At 39.6% G+C, this 21511-nt stretch overlaps 2 protein-coding genes across 3 annotated transcripts in view; both read left to right on the top strand.

Annotated features, from left to right (window-relative positions):
• LOC149564461 (protein BCCIP homolog) overlaps nucleotides 1-21511 on the top strand; it is a 79199-nt gene that overhangs the window by 10434 nt on the left and 47254 nt on the right. The window lies entirely within an intron of this gene.
• On the top strand, nucleotides 5756-10482 carry LOC149564462 (uncharacterized). Its single transcript, XM_089823321.1, has 7 exons — nucleotides 5756-5998; nucleotides 7427-7491; nucleotides 8806-9104; nucleotides 9247-9644; nucleotides 9742-9965; nucleotides 10076-10263; nucleotides 10360-10482. Exons 1-6 carry the CDS (start codon nucleotides 5756-5758, stop codon nucleotides 10254-10256), a joined length of 1410 nt encoding a protein of 469 aa, XP_089679447.1. The 3' UTR covers nucleotides 10257-10263; nucleotides 10360-10482.

The raw sequence follows: 21511 nt of genomic DNA on the forward strand, positions 1-21511 counted from the left end.
ATTACAAAATGAGCTAAAGTGAGTAAATGTAAATGGAGATACACAGCAGAGGTGGAAAGAATGTAAGTGTTTTAAACATCTGACTGTTGACATTCATAGATTCGTCTTGGTGCTTCAAGTTATTTCAGATTGTGGATTCTATGAAGTGTACATCTTTGATTTGATTCCTCGGTGTTTTGTTTTTGGTTGAGTTAAAATCAGATTTGATTATTCTCCTTTCTTTGTCATTGGGTTACATTTGATGTTGTTTTTTTGTTCTATGTATTTCCATGATATCGGTTTTACAGTGCACTGTTTATAAATTCAGTACCCGATTTCAAGAATCGGTATACAGAATTTGGGATTGTATATTGAATTGAGTCTACACATGTTGGAAAGAATATGAATCAAATCTGAATAAAGATTGATCCATGGTTATTTCTGCAAAACCCAATTATGTATTGGTTACATACTGAAGTATGAGTATCAGTCTTAAATCTGGTTATGGAATAGAATATATACCCATTCCATGAAATAGAAAGCTACTGTAATAAATTTGGAAATGGTTGCAGACTAATAGTATCAGTTATGTCAGATCTTTATTATCATTTTCTTGTCAAAGTATTGGCTTTACCAAATTGGGATTGTAGTTTATCAGTCAGTCTTATCATGTTTTGGATTAAGTTAAGCAGCAAGAGGGTGCTGGCCCGTGATACAAACAACTCGCACTATACTGCTAAACGCGATTAACAGTCTCAAGTGCCAAATCCAAGATCACCAAGGATCTACAATATTAACTTACCTCCATTAATGACAGAGGTCAGAGAATAACACACCTTGGGACAAGCCCCCAAACAGCTGTGGAACAAAACCAAAAACAAGAACCAAGGACTTGGATGACCCCTTTGTTAGATTGTGGTGACTGATCAGGAAAGTACTGTACATACTTCATTTTTTTTGGAAGTAGCCGACATCGACATGGTAGCCGACATAGACATGGTAGCCGACATATTATGGCCGACATATGGCCGACATGTTATAACCCTAAAGCGGTTTAATACTTGTATAAAAAGGGCTTAGGGTTGGGTATTTTTTGATATGTGGTGATACGAAATTGGTTCTTGCGGCGGTATTGAGCTGTAAGGGATTACGGATTGTAATCAGGTTGTAATCACTGGATTGTAATAAGATCGGACTTGCTGTTTGGTGGACGTAGCCCAGGGATTGGGTGAACCACGTTAAATCTTGGTGCCTTGTGTTCATTTCTGTGTGTTCTATTATTTTCTGTTATTGGTTATATTTGCATGTAGTTTTTATTTCTGTCCGTGGTTTATCCTAACACCCTTCAAAAACCAATGGTTTGGAAGCGCCCTTTAAAACTTCCAGCGTACCTCCAAACATAGGACAACCAGGACCAGGAAGTAGTAGGTCCTTTTAACATCAGCACATGAACAACAAAACAAGGCAGCAAGCTGCCTGCCTTTTCTTCTCTGAATCAGAGATCCAGACCCATCTTGGCCCAATTCTTAGGCCAGCACCTACAAAGATCTTCCAACCCACAGCAGTCTCCTTTCCCACCTCAATAGTGAAAGGGTCCCCCACAGCAGAAGCACGACAATGGAAGATCAAAACAACAAAGTTGGGAAAATGGAACCTCCAACCCCCCCACCTATCAGCAGCAGCAACCAAGGAATTGTCCCCCGCACTAGGAGTCTCCCATAACTCACACTAGATCTCCACCTCAATAGGAGATAGCTTCACCTCCATAGAAGTCATGCAAGAAGGAGCAAAGACACGAATCCATGCCCACCACCACTGTAACAACATTTTTCTCATAATGAGAGGACAAAGGGGAGTCCTCCCACCAATAGTCCAAATATCAAGGTTAGGAAGGTGGAACCACCAACCCTCCAACCTATCAAAAGTAGCAGCCTTGACAATGTCTCCCGCACTAGAAGTCACCTCCACCTCCAACAACTCACAAAATATCTCCACCTCAATAGGAGATAGCTTCACCTCCATAGAAGCCGTGCGAGACAGAGTAGAGACAAAAAACCAAGCCCACCACCTTTGTAACCACATTTTGTTCATAGTGAGAGGACAAAGAATAGCCCTCCCAGCCAAGAACCAACCACCCACTAGTGGTGGAACCCAAGCATGGTTAACCAGCATCAGGACACAAGAGCCTAATGCATGAAACCGGTAGTATCCAAGAGAAGCCAGCCGCATAAGCCTCCACAACCAAAGGTTGCCCCAACAGTAGCAACCTGTCCTGATATCCAGCAAATGGAGGGGGAGAGGAAACCTTCCAACCCGGCCATTACCAGCATAACAACAAGGAGAGTCATGCAGATAGTAAATCTCCACACCAGCACTTGGGAAGACAAAGGATCTAAAACCCTTGATCCAAAAAAAGTCATTCCAAGGTAAGATGAGCCAAAGAGAATGAGAGCCTTGGACCAAGCCTTGGAACCCCAAGCTCCCACCTTTGCCCATGTTACCATCACAACTAGCTACGCATCTGGGCGAACACCTCTCGCCCCAAAAACATAGAAGGCCAGAGCTAGCTTTCTCAAAAACCAGAAAACAACCCTCGGAAGAAAGTTGCCCCCAGCCAGGGGCAACACCCAGAAGGAACCCGTCAACATTGTCACCAGCAGGAAAGGTACCAAATACCCAACCCCAATCCCTGCATATCTTTCTCAGAAAAAGGCCATAGCCAAGAGGAGTTCCACCTCAAAGGAAAAAAACTCACAGCTGGATTGCACCACACACGAGCAATCTGACCCCATGTTTTATGACCAATAGCAAGAGAGCACTGAGACAACATGACCGCCGGATCCAATCGAAAAAAGTCTTCCAAAAGCCCACAAAACCCGATTCCCTCAACCCCAAGCTTAGCATCATCGTCATCTTCATCACTCCCTTCTCCCTCTCCAATCTCAGATGTCCCTGCAGAGCATCCACGTCTATAGGGAACCCTTCGTTTGAAAACTCTAGGCCCGCTCCCTTTCTCGCTCATCGTATCCTCTCACTCATAAGATTAAATTGTTATTACAATAGAGCTAGAAAAATATGTTATTGGCAAGGAGAAAGTAAACTAATCATGAACATAATCAGTGAGTCTATTAATGGTCAGTCTTATCATGTTCTTTGCAGCTCACGGTATCACTTTAGAATGCATGGTATTGGTTTAAACATTTAGGGCCCGTTTGGCAAGCGGAATAGGAATACGTATGCCAAAAATTTTGAATTCCTTGTTTGGATGCACCAAAACGGAATTGGAATACGTATTCCAATTTTGGCCCAAAAATGGGGTTTTCCTATTCCACCCAAATAGGTGTTACTGGAATACGTATTCCTATTCCAATTTTTTATTATTTTAGAAAACATAAATTTTGGGGTCCGCGAATTCCCATCAAATATTGGCTGAACCAAACGGAGAACAGGAATACGTAGCCCCATTTTCTATTCCAAAATACGAATTCCTATTCCGCTCGCCAAATGGGCCCTTAATGTATCAGTTCTTCCCATTAAAGTGGGGACAGTAATAAGAAGGATTGGCTTTGATTTTGGAGTATCGGGTTTTGATATTACTGATTCACATAACATTAATGCATTTGAATGGGTTGCATATGGATTCATAGTGGGGTTTATGAAAATTGGGTATGTTAGAGTGAAGTCCATAAATTATATGCGTGGGCATGAATAAAATTTAATTTCAGTGGCTTATAAATAAGATTCTCATTTGGTTTATCTAATCGATTCATAATAATTGGCTATGGAGTATCAATGCAATTTCTAATTTGTTGCTATGGCATCAGTTTATATTGTTTAAAGTATCAGGTTAAAGGTAATTTTAATTATTTCATGATTGGTGGACTGATCGGTATTGCATATAATGTATTGAGTCTGCGATATGGGTATTGTAAGTTGTTTAGAAGAAATTGATGGTAAGGTTTGTTGTTATTCACATTTCAGATTATGATATTCAGTGTGTGTTGATCTTGGATTTTAAATTTCAGCCAAATTGGGCCTGCTATAGGAATGTGAATTTCAGTTGTTATTTGAGTTTTGATCGAGTATTGGCCTCTTCTCCATCAAAATTATGTCACTAATTTTAATATGAATATACAGATTAATCTTTTTCTCACCTTATTTGGATCATATCCTCACCATGTTTAAGCATACTATCTATCTTCATCATATTTCTCTACATGTTTTTGATATTATCTATATCTCGATTATCTAGCACCGATTGTTTTATTGTGTCCAAACTGTTAGAATGATAGAGTGGGGCAGGGGGATTAGTTATCCCCAGGTCCAGGTGTAACAAGTAAACTTTTAATCACTTTAAATACCTTAGATCTAAACATTCAGTAGCTCAGTCTCTATAGCAGATAATCAGTAAAATAAACTTGCAGTCCACTGTCCTAATAATAACAAACATGCAGAATGTAAAACATTAATAGTAAAACATCTCAAATGACATCCACACAAATATAACACTAGGATTTAACATGAAAACCCAATTTTGGAAAAACCACTAGTGACATGTCACCAATTTTTCACTCTTTTGAAGTAAGCCCTGTGAGGAGCCAACCCTATTAAAGGTTACGAAACACACTGTTAAATGCGATCTTGTTAAATGATTTAATCACCTTGTTAAGAGTGGCCTTGTTAGAGGGCTTAAAAACTCTCCATTAGAATGTCATCTTGATTAAATGATTTATATATGACTGTTAGGTCAACCTTGATAAGGATTTCAATACTGATACAATAGTTAGAAAGTAACAACAAGCTGATACAATGGTTAGAAAGTAACAATGGTTAGAATTTCCTTCCCGTTCTACCTTAAGTACTCTCTGATACAAAAGCCTCCAAGCTCAGAGGAAGAAGGATTCTTGTCCTATGCTTCACGAGGGCTTAATCCTTCTTATTGAAAAGTATTGTAAAAATAAGGCTTTTAAACCCTCTCTGACTTACTTTGGAGAAAAAAAGGAAAGTGTCTGGTAATGAACCCTTTAAGAAAAAGGTTAAAAGTGAGGAAGGTATCAGTGACAGTAAGAGCACTAAAAAGGGTCATAAGCGAGAGATTAAAAAGAAGAATGTCGAGGAAGTGATGGATTCCGAGAATTCTGCCGAGGAGGACAATAAGACGGAAATGGGAGACCTTAGCTCGAACTTGGAAGGCTTCTCTGGAAGTAAGGGCATGTCTATTGGTAAGGACCAAGTGGAGGAGAGCAAAGATAGAAAAACTGAATCAAATGCTGGGTTTGAAGCTTTAAAGGATGAGGAGGGGAAAGATCAAGTTCTTTCTTCTCCTCCTAATACTAAATCCAACGAGGGGAAAATGGATATTGACACAGGAAAAAACAATGAGGGTAATGTCTTTGTTATGAAAGAGCAAAGCCCGAGTAAGGAGAAGGAAGAGGAGTTTAAGGAGAAGCAGGATGCTAACCCTGACATCCAGGGCAATAACTCTACCATTGACGCTGCGATTAAAACTAAAGAAGATACTAGGAATGAGACCCACCATGCGAAACTCTCCTTTCTTCATACTGCCAAACTTAAAGTGGAAGCCTCTCTTCAAACGGATTCGTGCCTATACAATGAAATCATGGTGCTCAAGAAAAAGGTTGGAGTCATTCAGAAAGAGCTGGACCATGAACGTGTTATGAGAGCCCACCTGGAGAAACTTGTCGGCAACATGCCTAATAAACTTAAGGATTACGAGCTGGAACTCCGTTAATTTATTAAGGAAAGTGGACAGAGAATGGAGCAGGTCACTTCCAATTTGTGTGCCGCAGCGGCTAGTCTGGGCAAGAAAAGTAACGAGGAGATCATGTTTCTAGACACTGATGTGGTGAGGAGTCCAGGAGGGCCTAGCAAGAGAACGAGGCAAAGTATGAGAAAAAAGATTGCTGATGCTCCTAAGGTTATTATTTCTACCACAATTGATATTATCCAGGTTACTGCTAAAGCTAGTAAGGAGGTGGAGAAGAACATCAAGGAACTGGTGTAGGTGCTGGTTGTGGTTGTTGGAGTGTTGGTTGCTGATCCAATTGTTGTTGCTGGTTCTGTTTTTTATTTTTCCCAGCTTTCTGTTTAAAACTTTTAGGTTCCAGGTCCTTGTAAAACCTGGTTTTTTGTGTTCTTGCTTTACTCTAGGTTTTAGGTCCTTGTAAAACCTGGTGGTTCTTAATGCTGATCTTTTGCTTTTGTTAAAGGGTTTTGGGTCCCTTCAAAACTTGTTTTTACCTTAATCTAAAACAACAGGTTGATATGAAAATACAACTCACTCTTGCTAATATAGATCACAATTCAATCTAGCAGTTGACTCATTGATTGGTCTCCATTAACATTTCCATTATTGATTCGCTTGACATCCCTTCAAGCAATCACTCTTCTTCTGAACTTTTCACTGTTAAGCGTCCTGCTCAAGTTCGCCAATCAACAGAATCAACAACTGCTCCAACTTTGTTAAGGTCTTCACCAGCTTTGCTAACCTCTACAAGTTTAGTCCTTGTACCTCCTTAAATAGGTAATTCTGATCTTTTGCCGCTTAAACATCACCGTAGATTTTAGGGTTTGGTTAGATTCATCAAATCCTTCCATCATTTCATCTCCTATTTTCTCTTCTAGAAACTTCTCCAAACCTCTCCTTGAATTCTTGCATAGAAACACTCAAACATGTTTTTCCTTGAATTAAATGCTCCAGGTCATCCATCATTATCTTCAACACGCTTTCCATATCCCAAGAAATCAATTGCGTTGGCTAGAAACCAAGATTTCCTCATAGTCTATCAAATGCTGTCCCTCGGCCAACAGTTGTTCTGACACTCGATCATCACTGAATTACTTGGTCACTACTAACTACTTTGTTCGGCACATTTATTGATGCTTAGTCAATCCTGATGCTTGGTCGACACTATATTTTGCTCGGCTTGTACTATCGCTTGGTCAACAGTAGCATCACTCAACATAAACTACAATTTTATTAATCTTTCGCTCTTTGCTCGGTCAAGCCTATGCATTTGTTCATTCTTTGATCACTTCTTTCAGGCTTGAGTACAACGATCTTCTCCACTTAGGTTATGATTAAACAATCACATTATCTTGTCAAAGTCCAATTGATTAAGTGCCTATTGCAGTTCCTTATAACTCAACCTTTCCTCTTGGTCCTTTTGTTATGTCCTCTTTCTGAAATCCTCTTCATCAATCATCTTGATATGACATTCTACTTAGATAGAAACTATCTTATCAATAAGGTTTGATATCAATGACAACATAACAATTGTAGTTTCCAACATAAACATCTGTTTGTGGAGGTAGAAACACCAAAGTGTGGGTTTGACTAAGGTAAACCTCTTAAATGGTCATAACCATAGATGGAAAACTCGCTGAGTTTTTCACCAGTTAACTCGCCAATTTAAAAACTCAGCAGTCTGGTAAAAAGGCAAAAACTCGCGATTTACTGGTGAACGCGACCTGTGACGGATTAAAGCGGCAGTGAGTGTGTTTTTTCTCATTCTTTGTTGTATTTGCATTGTTTAGAGCCTTGAGGAGTGAAGAGAAGAAGGTTTGGAGGCATTCTTGGCTGATAGCAAGTGATTCAAGGCGGATTTGAGTGGATTGTAGAGGATTCTAACCGATTTTTTCCAAGTATGTTTATCTTATCATAGTTTGAAAACTTTTTATAGTTTTATAACAAATGTTCTTTTGTTTTTGTTGTTGTTTGTAAATGTTTTCAAATCATTTAAAATCATTTTGAATCATTTGAAACCCTAGCTTCTAAGGATATGGTTGAAGTTTGTTGTTTGCTAAGGATATGGTTGAAGTTTGAAGTTTGAATCATTTGAAACCCTAGCTTCTAAGTTCTAATTTTGTTTATTCATTTTTCTATATATTTATGTGTAGGGCAGCGGTCAACCATTAAAAAAATGACAAACTCGCAAGAAGAGTGGCCACAAACACCATGCCCATCTGGATATATAGGCACTCGGCCTAAAAATGCAAGAGATAAGGCATGGCAGTATGCCTATGAAGCTCCAAGTCGAAATGATATTGGGAAGGTGATATGCATTCCCTGTGAGAGAATTATTTCTAGAGGCATAAACCGCCTCAAATATCACCTTGCAGGCATAAAGAAACATGACTCAAATCCTTGTCTCAAGGTAATTGATGAAGAAAAAAGATTCATCAATGCCCTACTTGCAGCTGCTGAAGAGAAAAAATTGAATAGGGAGAGGGCAAAATTAGCTATGAGGGCAGCCATAGCTGAATCTGAAGGAGCTCCTTTTGATATGCAAGAAGAAGAAGAAGCACTTGAGAACATACTAGGATCTCTTCGTGGCCCACGGATCCGCAAACAAAATTTCTCTTTTACCGGTTCCACTTCTTCTACATCTCCTACTTCTTCATCATCACCATCTGGATCCCCATCAGGGATAAGTGGTTATTTTGTGCCCAGGAACACCCCTGGAGCACAACCATCATTAGAGGGCACTGCATGGTTTAAGGAGGTGCATGAGCAAACTGATATTGCAACAACTGATTTTTGATTTTTCAACAATATCTCAATGAATGCCGTTGATAGTCCCTATTGGGTCAATATGGTGAATGTAATGACAATATCAGGGAAAGGGTACAAGCCGCCTAATCGCAAGGATATGAGTGGAAGGTTAGTATTTTACTATTTAGTAATTGTAAATAATTGTGATTCACTTTAGTTCATTGTTATATTTTAAATCTTAATTGTTATAACTTATTTCCTAATTTTTTACTAACACTTACACTATTTAATATTACACCTAAATTTTGTAGGTTGCTTGACAAAGCGGTTGGTAGGGCAACATTGTTGATAGAAGACCAAAAGAAAGAGTGGAAGAAGTATGGTTGCACCATTTTATCTGATGGGTGGATAGATGGAAGAAGTAGAATCATTATTAACTTCTTGATTGCTTGCAAAGATGATGTGGTGTTTTGGAAATCTGTCGATGCCTCCAACAAAGTGAAAAATGCAGCCACATTGGCTTTAATGTTGGAGAATCTTGTTATGGAGGTGGGAATAGAGAATGTGGTGCAAATAATCACAGATAATGCAGCAGCATATGTGGCAGCAGGTAGATTTAATTTTTTATAGTTGAATCAATATGAATCATGAATGTAATGCTATGGTATTATTCAATTTAGATTTGATGTAATTTGTAAATACTAAATATGGAAAGTTTGTTACTGATTATTGATTTTTTGCTAATCTTTTAGGTAGAATCCTCCAAGAGAGGCATCCCACACTTTTTTGGTCACCTTGTGCAGCACATGTCCTTGACCTTCTTTTGGAGGACATAGGAAAACTTGATTGGCTGAGTCCAGTTGTGGAAGATGCTAGGCGAGTCACGAAATATATCTATAATCACCCATGGGTTCTCAGTTTGATGAGAAAAGCCACTAGAGGCAAAGATTTGATAAGACCTGCTATGACAAGGTTTGCAACGGTCTTCTTGATGTTGCAAAGTATTCTTGACCACATATTGGCCTTGAAGCAAATGTTTGTATGTGCTGATTGGGTTGCTTCACCTTACTCAAAGAAGCCCGAAGGAGAGGCTGTGGCACAAATTGTCTTTGATGATAGCTTTTTTGCAAAGGCTAAGGAGATTGTGGAGGTAACTTCATTATGTTTTTAGTTTATTCAAGTTTCATTATCAATTCATAACTTACTATGTTATTAACTAATTTGTATTTTTCAAATTTCAAATGTAGATGTCTCTGCCCCTAGTTCTAGTCTTGCGCACATGTGATGAGAAGCAATCCCCAATGGGAGGTCTTTATGAGGCCATGGATAGGGCGAAAGAGGCTGTTAGAAGTTACTATCATGGGGACAGTCTCAGATTTGACTCCATTTGGGAAATAATTGATAGGAGGTGGAACAATATGCTCCACCAACCTATTCATGCAGCAGGCTACTTCCTCAATCCCAAATTCAGGTACTATGATAATCGATTGTCCTTGAAGTTGGGATTTTAATAAGTCTTTATTTTACTTTACTTTTTAAGGTTGTGTAGTAAGACTTGATATCATTTTCTATTTGTTTTAGAGCTGATTATTCCTACTCAGATCCTAATGGAGAGGTCATGGAAGGTCTCTCTAAATGCATTGAGAGAATGATATCAAGTGAAGAGGAGAGAGACCTTATTGTGATCGAACAACAAATCTATGTGGAATCAAGGGGTCCTTTGTTCTCTTCTATGCTAGCAAAGAGAGCAAGATCTACTTAAGCACCAGGTAAAGCATCGAACTTTAAAACTTTTGCTAATTGATAAGTTGTGCTTTTGATTTTTTTTTTTATTGCTTTATAACTTTTTAAATTTTGTTTTGCAGATGCTTGGTGGGCAAGTTGGGGTGTTAATACCCCCAATTTAAGGAAATTTGCTCTCAGAGTCCTATCCCAACCTTGTAGCTCATCCCATTGTGAGTGCAATTGGAGCTTATTTGAGTCCATCCATACAAAGAAAAGAAACAGAATGACTCAAAAACGGCTTAATGACCTTGTTTATGTACACTATAATCTTAAGTTGCGCATAAAAAAGGCACAACTCTTAGAACTACTTGGTCCGCTTGATCTAGATGAGATAGATCCTTATTCTGATTGGACAGCACAGGAGCCAAGTCCATTGTTTACACTAGATGAGATCACTGATTTGGAGAGGCAGGCCATGGAGGGGGAGGCTAACACTAATTTTCAGTTCACTATGGATGACATTGAGGATGAGGACGAGGATGATGATGATTCAGGCGAGGATCAGGCATTACCATTAGGAGGAGATGCATCCTCTTCTAGGATGCCGAGCTAGTCAGTAGGGACGTTGAGCGAGGGGGCACAGCCACAGAGTTCACAGTCACGCAGCGCACACCCTATCCTAGTGTGGGGCACTTCTTCTAGGACTAGACCCCCTCGCTTTCTTGCTAGTGCAAGTGGAAAGAGGAAGATGTGATTGACATTGTATTGATGTATTTAGACTTTTAGTATTTACTTCTAGTTTGACAAATTGAAACTATTTAGTAATTTACTATTTTGCTTCCTACCATGAGCATTCTGCATGAGAATGCAATTTTGTATGCATTATGCATTTATATATATCTAAACTTTGTTTCTTTCTTTTGTATTGTCTTTAATTAACTTATTAGATGCATCTTTTCATTAAATTTTGCAAAATAAATGTATTTTTAATTAAATTTCAGCGGTTTTTTAGGTTCTCGAGTTTTTTTTTAAATCACCGAGTTTTTCCCGATTAAACTTTTGGGGGGCTTGGTGAGTTTTTGCATTTGGCGAGTTTTCCAACTATGGTCATAACCATTTTCCTTTCTTGTTTGTGTCCTGGTTTCAATTGTAGGCTTGAAAGCTCCTATTGGATTGCATTATCAACCTCCGAATTAGGTTTCATTGTCTTCATCTCTCTCTTTCCATTTCATACCCGAATATGTTATTTTCTCTTTATTTCAAGCATTTAGAGTAGTTTTATTTTGTTATTTCCCATTTTGTTTATCAATCCTTAATGTATTTTCATAGTCAGATATTCTGGCATTTGTCTTTTATTTTATTTTGTTAAGTCCATACTTTGCCTAACATGTTGGTGTCAATTAGATGTGTTGTCATCTTTGGGATTGGGCTTATATCTACGACAATGAATTCTTAAAGTTCAGAGTTTGTTTATTGTAGCTAGTTGTTTTGATTCCAATGGTGTTGGCAAAATCATGTGTTGTCTAAATGTTGTTAATGTTAATAATATCATTGGTAGCTAGTGTGGCCAAGGGGTAGGTAGTTGTGGTCATGGCAGTTTACGTCGCACCCCCTCAAATTATCATTATGGCTAATAACCTTGTTGATGTAATTTGTTCTTGATAGTAATGGAATACATGGTGGTTCTCTGATACTGTCTTGCATTTACTATCTCTGTTATACATTCCATACTATAACATGCATTAAACTTTAGTCATCGTAGGCGTTAAACATTTTGCATTGTTGCTGTTACGATTCCGAGAAGCAAGAAAGTGTGGATGGCGAATGAAATGCGATGGGTCAACCAATAGACTACGGTGAGTAGTTGTCAGGAAGACGAGCACCCAAACTTATTTGAAGGTGAGCAGGAGTTGGCAATCGATTTCATTTGAATACTTCAAGCATCCATTGAGACACATACGGAGGGAAGCTGCACGAGAAGGAATACTAGAGGGTGTTGTGTGGAGGGCCCTCAAAGTAAGCCCACAATAGATCGTTTGATGTGCTATCTCCCATAGTTTTTGGCACTCCAAAATTGACGAGAGGAATTCAGTTGAGAGAACTGACGACAAGAAGTTCCCCAAGAATGCTACCGTCGAAGGGAAGAACACTGAAAAGAGGAACAAGAGAGATAAATCCCATTGTAAGGGAAATATGAAGTGAACTCAAGAGGGAACCATGAGTAATGCAAAACATAGTGTTATGATTAGGACATATGTTGTATACAAATACTAAATGATTAAAAGTTTCTTTGTTTAAGTTATGTGTTGTTTCAATTCCTTAAATGAGAAGTATACATGCCAAACTTATTAAATAATGATAAAAGTAGAAAAGAATGAATATATGAGAGTAAGACTGTCTAGAGAGCTTTATAACTACAATAGGTTGAACGTAGGAGGCAGTTCAAGACAGTTGTTGAAGGGTCAATGGAAGGGAACCGAGGTGGTACTGCCGAAGGTGAAGAAGCTCAAGGAGAACCACACAGTAGGAAAGAATACTGTTGGGAATGCGATAGACAATGATAGGTTAGTGATGACGACTTAATAAAGGAGAAGGAACCAATTAGGGAGTTTAACCCTTACACCATAGAGTGAGGCAAGGGAAGCCTAAAGGAATAAGGAAGAAGAGGCCAGGAAAGTCGAGGACATTAGGGCAACAAGGAGTGCCGGAGGGACATCGCATAGTGGTCAACACGACTTGTCAAGGTCTAACCCAACCATCTCGGGAGTACAAACCATTCCAGGCAGCAGAAACAAAAACATTTCACAAAAGCAAAAACTACCAAAGTTTAATGGTGACGGGAAGGAAAATTTTGTAAAGCACTATCAAACTTGCAAAACCATTTGGAGGATGAACACGGTGACAAACAAAGATAAATGGGTTCAATAGTTTCCAGTGACCCTAGGAGGAGTTGCCATTGACTGGTATTCCGATATGGATAAAGCCAAAATAAACACATGGGTTAACCTCAGGAACGAATTTCAAGGCAAGTTTCGATTGCTTGAGGACAATAAAGAAATAATTGCAAAAATATAAAATTCCAAACAAGGAAAGAAGGAAACAATATGTATTACGAGGTAATTGGTAAATACTTGCTTATTAATAACAGAGACCGAAAGGTCAATTTATACAAAAGGAAGAGACGATGTTTCCTTAGGAAACGATCGTAAAGAATAGAAACATTCTATTCCAGAGAAAGCAAAAAACGGAAGCAAACTAAAGCTAAAGATATTTACAAGATAACCATTAACTAATAATAGACGTCTTATCTATTATTGTAATACCCTCCCTTAATGGTTAATCTATCTAACACACCAAGCTGTCCTCTGAATTTGACAAACTTATCAGGACCAAGAGGCTTGGTGAGAATGTCTGCAGTCTGATCTGAGGTAGGAACATACTGCAGATCTATAGTCCCGTCTTCAACCAGCTGTCGTATGTAATGACAATGAACATCCACATGCTTGGTTCGTTCATGGAAGACTGGATTCCGTGCTAACTTGATAACGCCTTCGTTATCAACAAACAGAGTAGTCGGTCCTGCTGGTGACATCTGCCTATCCCCAAGCATCCGACGAAGCCAGACAACTTCACACCCTGCCTTAATAGTCCCTCTATATTCAGCCTCTGTAGAAGAGAGAGAAATTGCCTACTGCTTCTTGCTGGTCCATGTGACTGCACCAGATCCCAAACTGAACACATATCCAGATGTTGACTTTTTATCATCAATAGAGCCTGCCCAATCTGAATTTGTGAACCCACTGAGTTTAGGATTAGAACTTCGAGAATACAGAAGTCCATAATCAGAAGTGCCCTTCACATAACGAAGCACACACTTTGCTGCCATCCAATGATCAGCCTTAGGAGCTGTCATAAAGCGTGAAATATAGCTGACTGCGAAGTTGATATCAAGCCTAGTAGCAGATAGGTAGATGAGGCTGCCTACTAGTTGCCTATACGTAGTATCATCAACGAAAGGAGAATCAGACTTGGCTGATAACTTGAGACCTTTCTCCATAGGTGTAGATGCAGGTTTGCAATCCTGCATTCGGAATTTGTCTAACAAGGCTCTGACATATTTGGATTGAGAGATGAATATACCAGAAGACTGTTGCCAAACTTCAACACCTAAGCAATAATGCATGAGCCCAAGGTCAGTCATATCAAAAGACTGGCATACGTGTTGTTTGATTCCCTGAATCAAAGATGCCGAATTGCCAGTGATGATCAGATCATCCACATAGATAACCAGAAGGATGATGTCACTGTCAGTAGTCTTGATGTACAGATTTGAGTCTGAAGAACTCCTCTTGAAGCCTTGATCACTGAGGTACGTATCAATCTTGATGTACCATGCCTGAGGGGCCTACTTCAAACCATAGAGAGCTTTTACCAATCTGAGAACCTGATGGTCTTTACTAGCAACCTAGAAACCAAGAGGCTGCGTCATGTAGACCTCTTCATGGAGATCACCATTCAGGAAAGCACTCTTTACGTCCATCTGATGGACCTTCCAGCCAAACTGTGCTGCCATGGCTAAGACTAATCTGATGGTGCTCATCTTTGCAGTAGGAGCAAAGGTCTCCTCATAATCAATGCCCTGACGCTGAGAAAAGCCCTTTGCCACTAAACGAGCTTTGTACTTATCCAAAGTACCATCTGATTTGTATTTGATTTTGTAGACCCATTTGCAGCTAATGGGTTTCTTCCCTGGGGGAAGATCAAAAAGGACCCAAGTGTTGTTCTTCAGCAGGCTCTGGTGTTTAGATTGCATGGCCTGTTCCCACTCTGGAATTCCTTTAGCCTCGGAATATGTTTGAGGTTCAAACACACTGTGAATGTTGGCCATAAGAGCAAAGTTAACAGAATCTATAGTTTTGCTCTTTTTCCGAGTAGTTCTCCCATCAATGAGCGCATCATCATGAAGATCAGCAAGTGTCTTAGCCCACCACTTAGGCCGGAGAGGAGAATGACCAATAGTAGTACTAGGAGATGCTTGATCAACAGGATCCTGATCAGAAGAATCTGGATCAAACTCAGGTGAAGCATCTTCAAAACGTGTTGATCCTGCAGGAGAAGTCGGAGGTGGCTGTACAGGTATCACTGGCAGGACTGGAGCTGTAGGAGCTACTGGAGCCCTCCCATCAGGTGGACCTAATGGAAGCCGAACTCCCAAATCATGAACCTGCATAGGCTAGTTTGCTGGATCAGGGACAGGAGAAACAGGCATGAATGGTCCTCGCTGCTCATCAAAGACTACATCGCGGCTGTATATGAGACGAGATGTCTCAACATCAATAAGGCGGTAGGCTTTGTGAAGACTGCTATATCCAGCAAGCATCAGTTTCTGACTCTTGGCATTCAACTTAGTGCGTGAAGCATCAGGGATCCAAACAAAAGCAAGAGAGCCAAAAACCTTCAGGTGACTGATTCTGGGCTTGCGACCTGACCAGGCCTCTTCCGGAGTGTTACCTTTGACCGCCACTGTGGGTGACCGGTTCAACAAACTGCAGTGTTAACTGCTTCTGCCCAAAAATGCTTCGGAACATGTCTGTGTTCGAGCATGGAACGAGCCATCTCGGTGATTGTCCCGTTCCGACGTTCAACTACACTGTTCTGTTGTGGCGTGTGGGGTGGTGAACTGGCGTTGGATGCCATGTGTATCCAAGAAGCTGGAGAAAACATTAGAACAAAATTCCCCCCCATTGTCTGATCTAAGAGTAATAATAGATTTCCCAGACTCTTTTTCAACTAAGGGTTTAAACTTCTGAAATACAATAAATGCATCGGATTTCTTTTTAAGGAAATACACCCACATTTTTCTACTGAAATCATCTACAAACAACAGAAAATACCTGTACCCAAGAACAGAAGGAGTGGCCATAGGGCCGCAGATATCAGCATGAACAAGCTGAAGTACTTGAGAAGCTCGCCAAGAATCGCCACTGGGGAAAGGTGTGCGATGTTGCTTCCCAGCCTGACATGCGTCACAAACTCCAAGGTGTTGGGTTTGAATCTCTGGCAAACCAAGAACAAGCTCATCCCGAGCAAGTTTTGAGAGATAATGCACATTTAAGTGCCCATATCGCTGATGCCAAAGCGTGCTGATGGAAGATCGCCGAGCAGCCATAGCTAACTCCTGAGAATCACCAAAATCAGTAAGTCTGAAAAGACCATGATCCTCAAGACCAACTGCAATAGTAGACTTAGTCGCCCGATCAGTGATGGTGCACTGATGTGAACTGAAGGTGACTGCCAAGTGTGGAGAATGTCGCAGCAACTGACTGACCGAGAGTAGATTTAGTTCCATCCCTGGAACGTAGTACACATCAAGGAATATGAGCTTCCTCCCAAGAGACTGAATTTGAATGTTGCCTTTACCAACAACCATGTACTCTTCTCCACCACCAAAGATAACAGAATCTGAATAAGGCTGGTAGTCAGTAAACCAGTCTCTGCGGTGAGTGAAATGTCGAGAGGCACCTGAATCAATGTACTAGGCAGATGACTGTACATGATCTGCGGGTCTTTTAGCCATGAAGGCATAAAAGGCAGATCTCGCCTGCTCAGTGTGCTCTGCACTGTTCGCTTTGGGTTGTGAACCTGATTGCTTAGACTAGGCAGCTAAGCGTTTCCGACATGCAACCTTCATGTGACCATACTTGTGGCAATAGTTGCATTGAATGTTCTTCTTTTTGGTACCATCGGATGCTGGAGCAGAAGACTTCTGCTGAGATGGTTGCTGAAACTTGCCCTTATCCTTCTGAAAGGATTTCGCAGCAAAGGCTTGCTCAGTGGAGGTGGAACTGGAGCTGCTACTGAACTGTTGTTTCCACCGATCTTGCTGAAGTAGCAGGGTGCAGAGATCAGTGAACTTTAGATCAACACCAGTAGATGTGATGTTGAGAGTCTCGATAAAATGCTCATAGGAATTTGGTAAACTCCGAAGAGTGATTACCACAATATCCTCTTCCTCCATCTTGCGACCGATGGCAAGTAACTGATCACGGATTTCCTGAATCCGATTTAGGTGTGCCTGGAGCGAGGTGCGCTCATCCATGACAATAGAAAACAAAGTGTTTTTCAGAAAGAAGGCTCTACTCTTGTCGGAAGTCTCAAGAAGACCTTTTAGATGTGTCCAGATTTCGGCCGCTGTCTTGCCGGATGGAATCTGAGAAAGCTGGTCATCAGCTACAGATAGTTTGAGAAGCATTACTGCCTCTCGATTATTCAGATCCCATGTATCTTGATCAGGACCCGGAGAAGTCGGACGCTGCGTAACACCTAGAACAAGTTGATCAGTGTTTCGATATTCGAAGATTGCAATGATGCGTTGCTTCCAGGTTCCTTAATTGTGACCATTGAATTTGGAATTATGCTCGAGCATAATATTTGTCAGAGATGCCATGGCACGTTTTTCAATGAAAAATTGTGAAGATCTGTGAAGGCACGTTCTTCGACGCAAAAATACGGAAGACCCAAAAGAATAAGAGAATGATCCAGAAGAGAGCTCGAAAAACCCATCAAGAATCTGCAAACAAAATTTTTTTCGACCCCAAAAATTAGGGTTTCGAAAAAAAAGGCCCTAGCTGAAAAAAACTTGAAAAAACTTCAGATTTCTTGATGAAAAATGGTCGAATCTGCTTCCAGAGCACGATGACAGACTGAGACGGCTAAGAGCATTAAGATTTGATACAAAAACATGTAGATTTTCACCCCAAAAATGCGAGTCTTCAAAAAATGGCCACGATTTCCACGCGATTTGTAGACCCGTAATTTGGGAATTTCTCCAAGCAGAAAAACCTTAGGTGGGTTTTGGAGAAATTAGCTGAAATAATTTTGGAAAAATTTAAACAAATAATTTTAAGAAGAAATTATAAATTTTTTCGAAAAAATTTAAGTATTTAGCTCTGATACCATATTACGAGGTAATTGGTAAATACTTGCTTATTAATAACAGAGACCGAAAGGTCAATTTATACAAAAGGAAGAGACGATGTTTCCTTAGGAAACGATCGTAAAGAATAGAAACATTCTATTCCAGAGAAAGCAAAAAACGAAAGCAAACTAAAGCTAAAGATATTTACAAGATAACCATTAACTAATAATAGACGTCTTATCTATTATTGTAATAATATGAGCATACAATTTGAGGTTTAAAAAGCTGCTTGGGAAGATGGAAACCTAGCCATCCATTCGACAAGTTGAAAAAGAGGTGGTTTGTGGAGGGATTAAAGCTGTCGAGGAAGAAAATGAAAGAAGTATTGCCCACGTATGTGGACGCCGAACCTTGAAAGTGAAGACAAATTTTTGAAGAAGACTAATCATTTGGAGAGAGCAGTTACAACCATGAGTCAATCAAGAAGGTGCAAGCCCTTCAAAAAGATATGGAACAAATGATGTAGGAATTTAAAGTAATGAAGGGGAACCCATGTCAAAGTGATGGGGGGAAATTGTGGTGCGCATAGTATAAGGAAAACGAGCACATGAAGGGTTCGTGTCCCAGAAAATCCTTCTACGACATCTACTAGGTTATGGGCCATTCTAGGAAGGAATGCTAGTACAATAGGAAGACAAAGAGTCAATAAGTGCTCTTAACATAGGAACAACCATCTATCTCTAGGGCAATGAACACCACACAACAAACGATAATGCATCATCCGTCAAGTTCCAAAATAGTTGGTGTGGAGGGAGAGGAAATAATGACGACAACAAGAAGAGCCAGATGCAATATGGTTCAAAGAGACGACCGTTGATCCAGTGCTGGGCGTGCAATCCATGGGGCCACTTTGCCCAAGACTGCCAAAAGGGCGAAACACCACGAAAGTTGTGTCAATGATGCGGCCTTGGAGATCATGAGGACGCTAATTGTTGAAAACCTAGCGTGAACATTGAGGAAGAAAAAGTGCTTGCGGTCACTCGGAACCAAGCTAAACAAGCCACATACCTTGACCTTGGAACAAAGAAGTAGAGGGTAGGAGAGGCTAGAGAGGAGGTTAAGAAAGCAATGAAGGTTCGAAAGGCTACACATGACAAGGTTGGCACTTCTAGACGAATAGAAGCGGAAAATATTATATTACGACAAATGTTACAAACAGAGGTTCCCATCAAAATCCAAGACCTCCTTTGACCATGCTTTGATTAAGTACAACATTATTAAGTACCTTCTCCCTACAACCTAGCACCACCAGACAAGCCAATGCTGTACAACCATTGCATGTTTATGGGGGGTTAGCAATGGACCTTGTGTTATTGGTACTGAATAATGGCCAACACCTTGCTGTTGTAGAAATGGGTATCCTTGGAATTATTCTGATGGACACCATTGTGGATGGTGGGTCTGAGGTGAACGTACATTAAGAGGAAATGTGGAAAAAACTCGAGAAACTTGCCCTATGGCCCCCAATCTTCAACTTATTGGTTGGCGAGTAGGAGGAAATTAAACCTCTCGGAACATTGATGGCCCAATAGGTTACCATAGGAATACAACTGCCTGTGTTGGACTTTGTTGTGATTTTAGTGAAAAAGAAAGGGTATGATGCCATTTTGGGTAGGGGATGGTTACTAACGATGAAGGTCAATCATAATTGGAAGAAAAATACTCTCCATATAAAGCAGTGGATGGAAGTTTGTTATTAACCTCCATATCGAGATGGTAATTAAAGAGATCACATCCTCTTTGGAGTTGGAGTTTGACAAAGAACATGGCCGACTGGATGAAGGAAGGAGTCGCATGGAACATACTACGTCACAAGGTTTGAATTCATGTTTGACAACTATAAAATTCGGATAAAATTTGGCACCCCAAAAAAATCTGAAAAAATTAGACATTATATTTGCCTATATAAATAAATTTTTTAAAATATACACAAATTGAAAAATAAGAAAACATTATATAGAACAATATTGTAATTGAAACATGTTTAAAATCTTACTTTGAATATTATTAATATTTTTTTTTGATTAAATATATAAATAAATTGAAAAATAAAGAAATATTAAATAGAACAATATTGTGATTTAAATATGTCTAAGATCGTACTTTTAATATTATTAGAGTATAATTTTTTTAATTGGTATTAATATATAATTGATAAATGTATTATAACTTTATATTTAATTTAAAAAATTTAAAGTTAATAGAAAACAAATAAAAAAAGGCAGTCGTTCCTAAACCAAAATTTAAAGATGTATAATAAACTTTAAAGAGAATTTAATTTGAAACATATTGGAGGGTCCTGTTAAAGTTTATTGCTTTTGCAAAATGCAGTCACGAGATGGAAGTCAAATAGAGGGAAGTCAAACACATTTGGGCAATTTGGGCCTTTGGCTAAAGTTGAGACTAGGAAATTGAGCACTCTGTGAACACAACACTGGATCATGCCTGAAACAACAGTGTAATTGCACTTGTATTGTGTTTAAATCTGCAATGATTACCAAACTGTGTGAATCGTGTCTTGTCTGAGGCAATATCCATTTTGGTAAGATAGGAATTTTTTCTAAACCTAAAATCATATCCATACGAATTTACTGGCGAACAACGACGATTTTTAAGAATTTTTTAAAGTTCACCAAATTCTGAACTTCATGGCCGAAATCCAGTGAACCCTGTGATTAAGGAACCTAATGATGAAGGTGTTCTAGAGTGGGCGAATGCTTGGAGGACGAGACAAGCTTGATGAATGGACTCTTCCATTGGCATATGGAAGACTACGTGCTCTTTTACAACTACATGTTAGGGGTGGAGGAAACATAACAAGTGTTAGAGAAGGACGTGTTCCCACTAGGGTACAGGTAATACAAGGAAGGTGATGCCCGCATAATCGACAATCTTGTTAGTTCCCAAAACCACAAATTGGAAATCCAAGAGCTTGCCAACCCTCCAACAGGATTCTACAATCAATTCTGGCCAAAGAATGGTAATGATTTTAATTCCCTTGTATTTCAGGGTTTGCGACACCTAGGTGGGTAAACCTTTACCTCAAACGTTGACTGCCTGGTTCAAGGCTTTTTTATAGTGAATATAAGCTTTAGTGAGTTCTTCGGTTGGCAAGGTCCTTGAGCTTGATCAAAATGAGATTGAATGTTGATTGCTCAAAATGGTTGAATATTTATGTAAGGTTGTCAATAATTAAGTTTATGTTTCCAAGAAGGAAGACCAATGCCTTTGCTTATTCGGGCAACATAGTTTAACTACAATGAAGATTTTCATATACAACTTTTATGCACTTGAACTATCAACAATTTAATAAT

This window comes from Cupressus sempervirens, chromosome 3, assembly GCF_028749045.1.
Source record: "Cupressus sempervirens isolate cs-2001-9-10 chromosome 3, ASM2874904v1, whole genome shotgun sequence".
NCBI classification, from domain to species: Eukaryota; Viridiplantae; Streptophyta; class Pinopsida; order Cupressales; family Cupressaceae; genus Cupressus; species Cupressus sempervirens.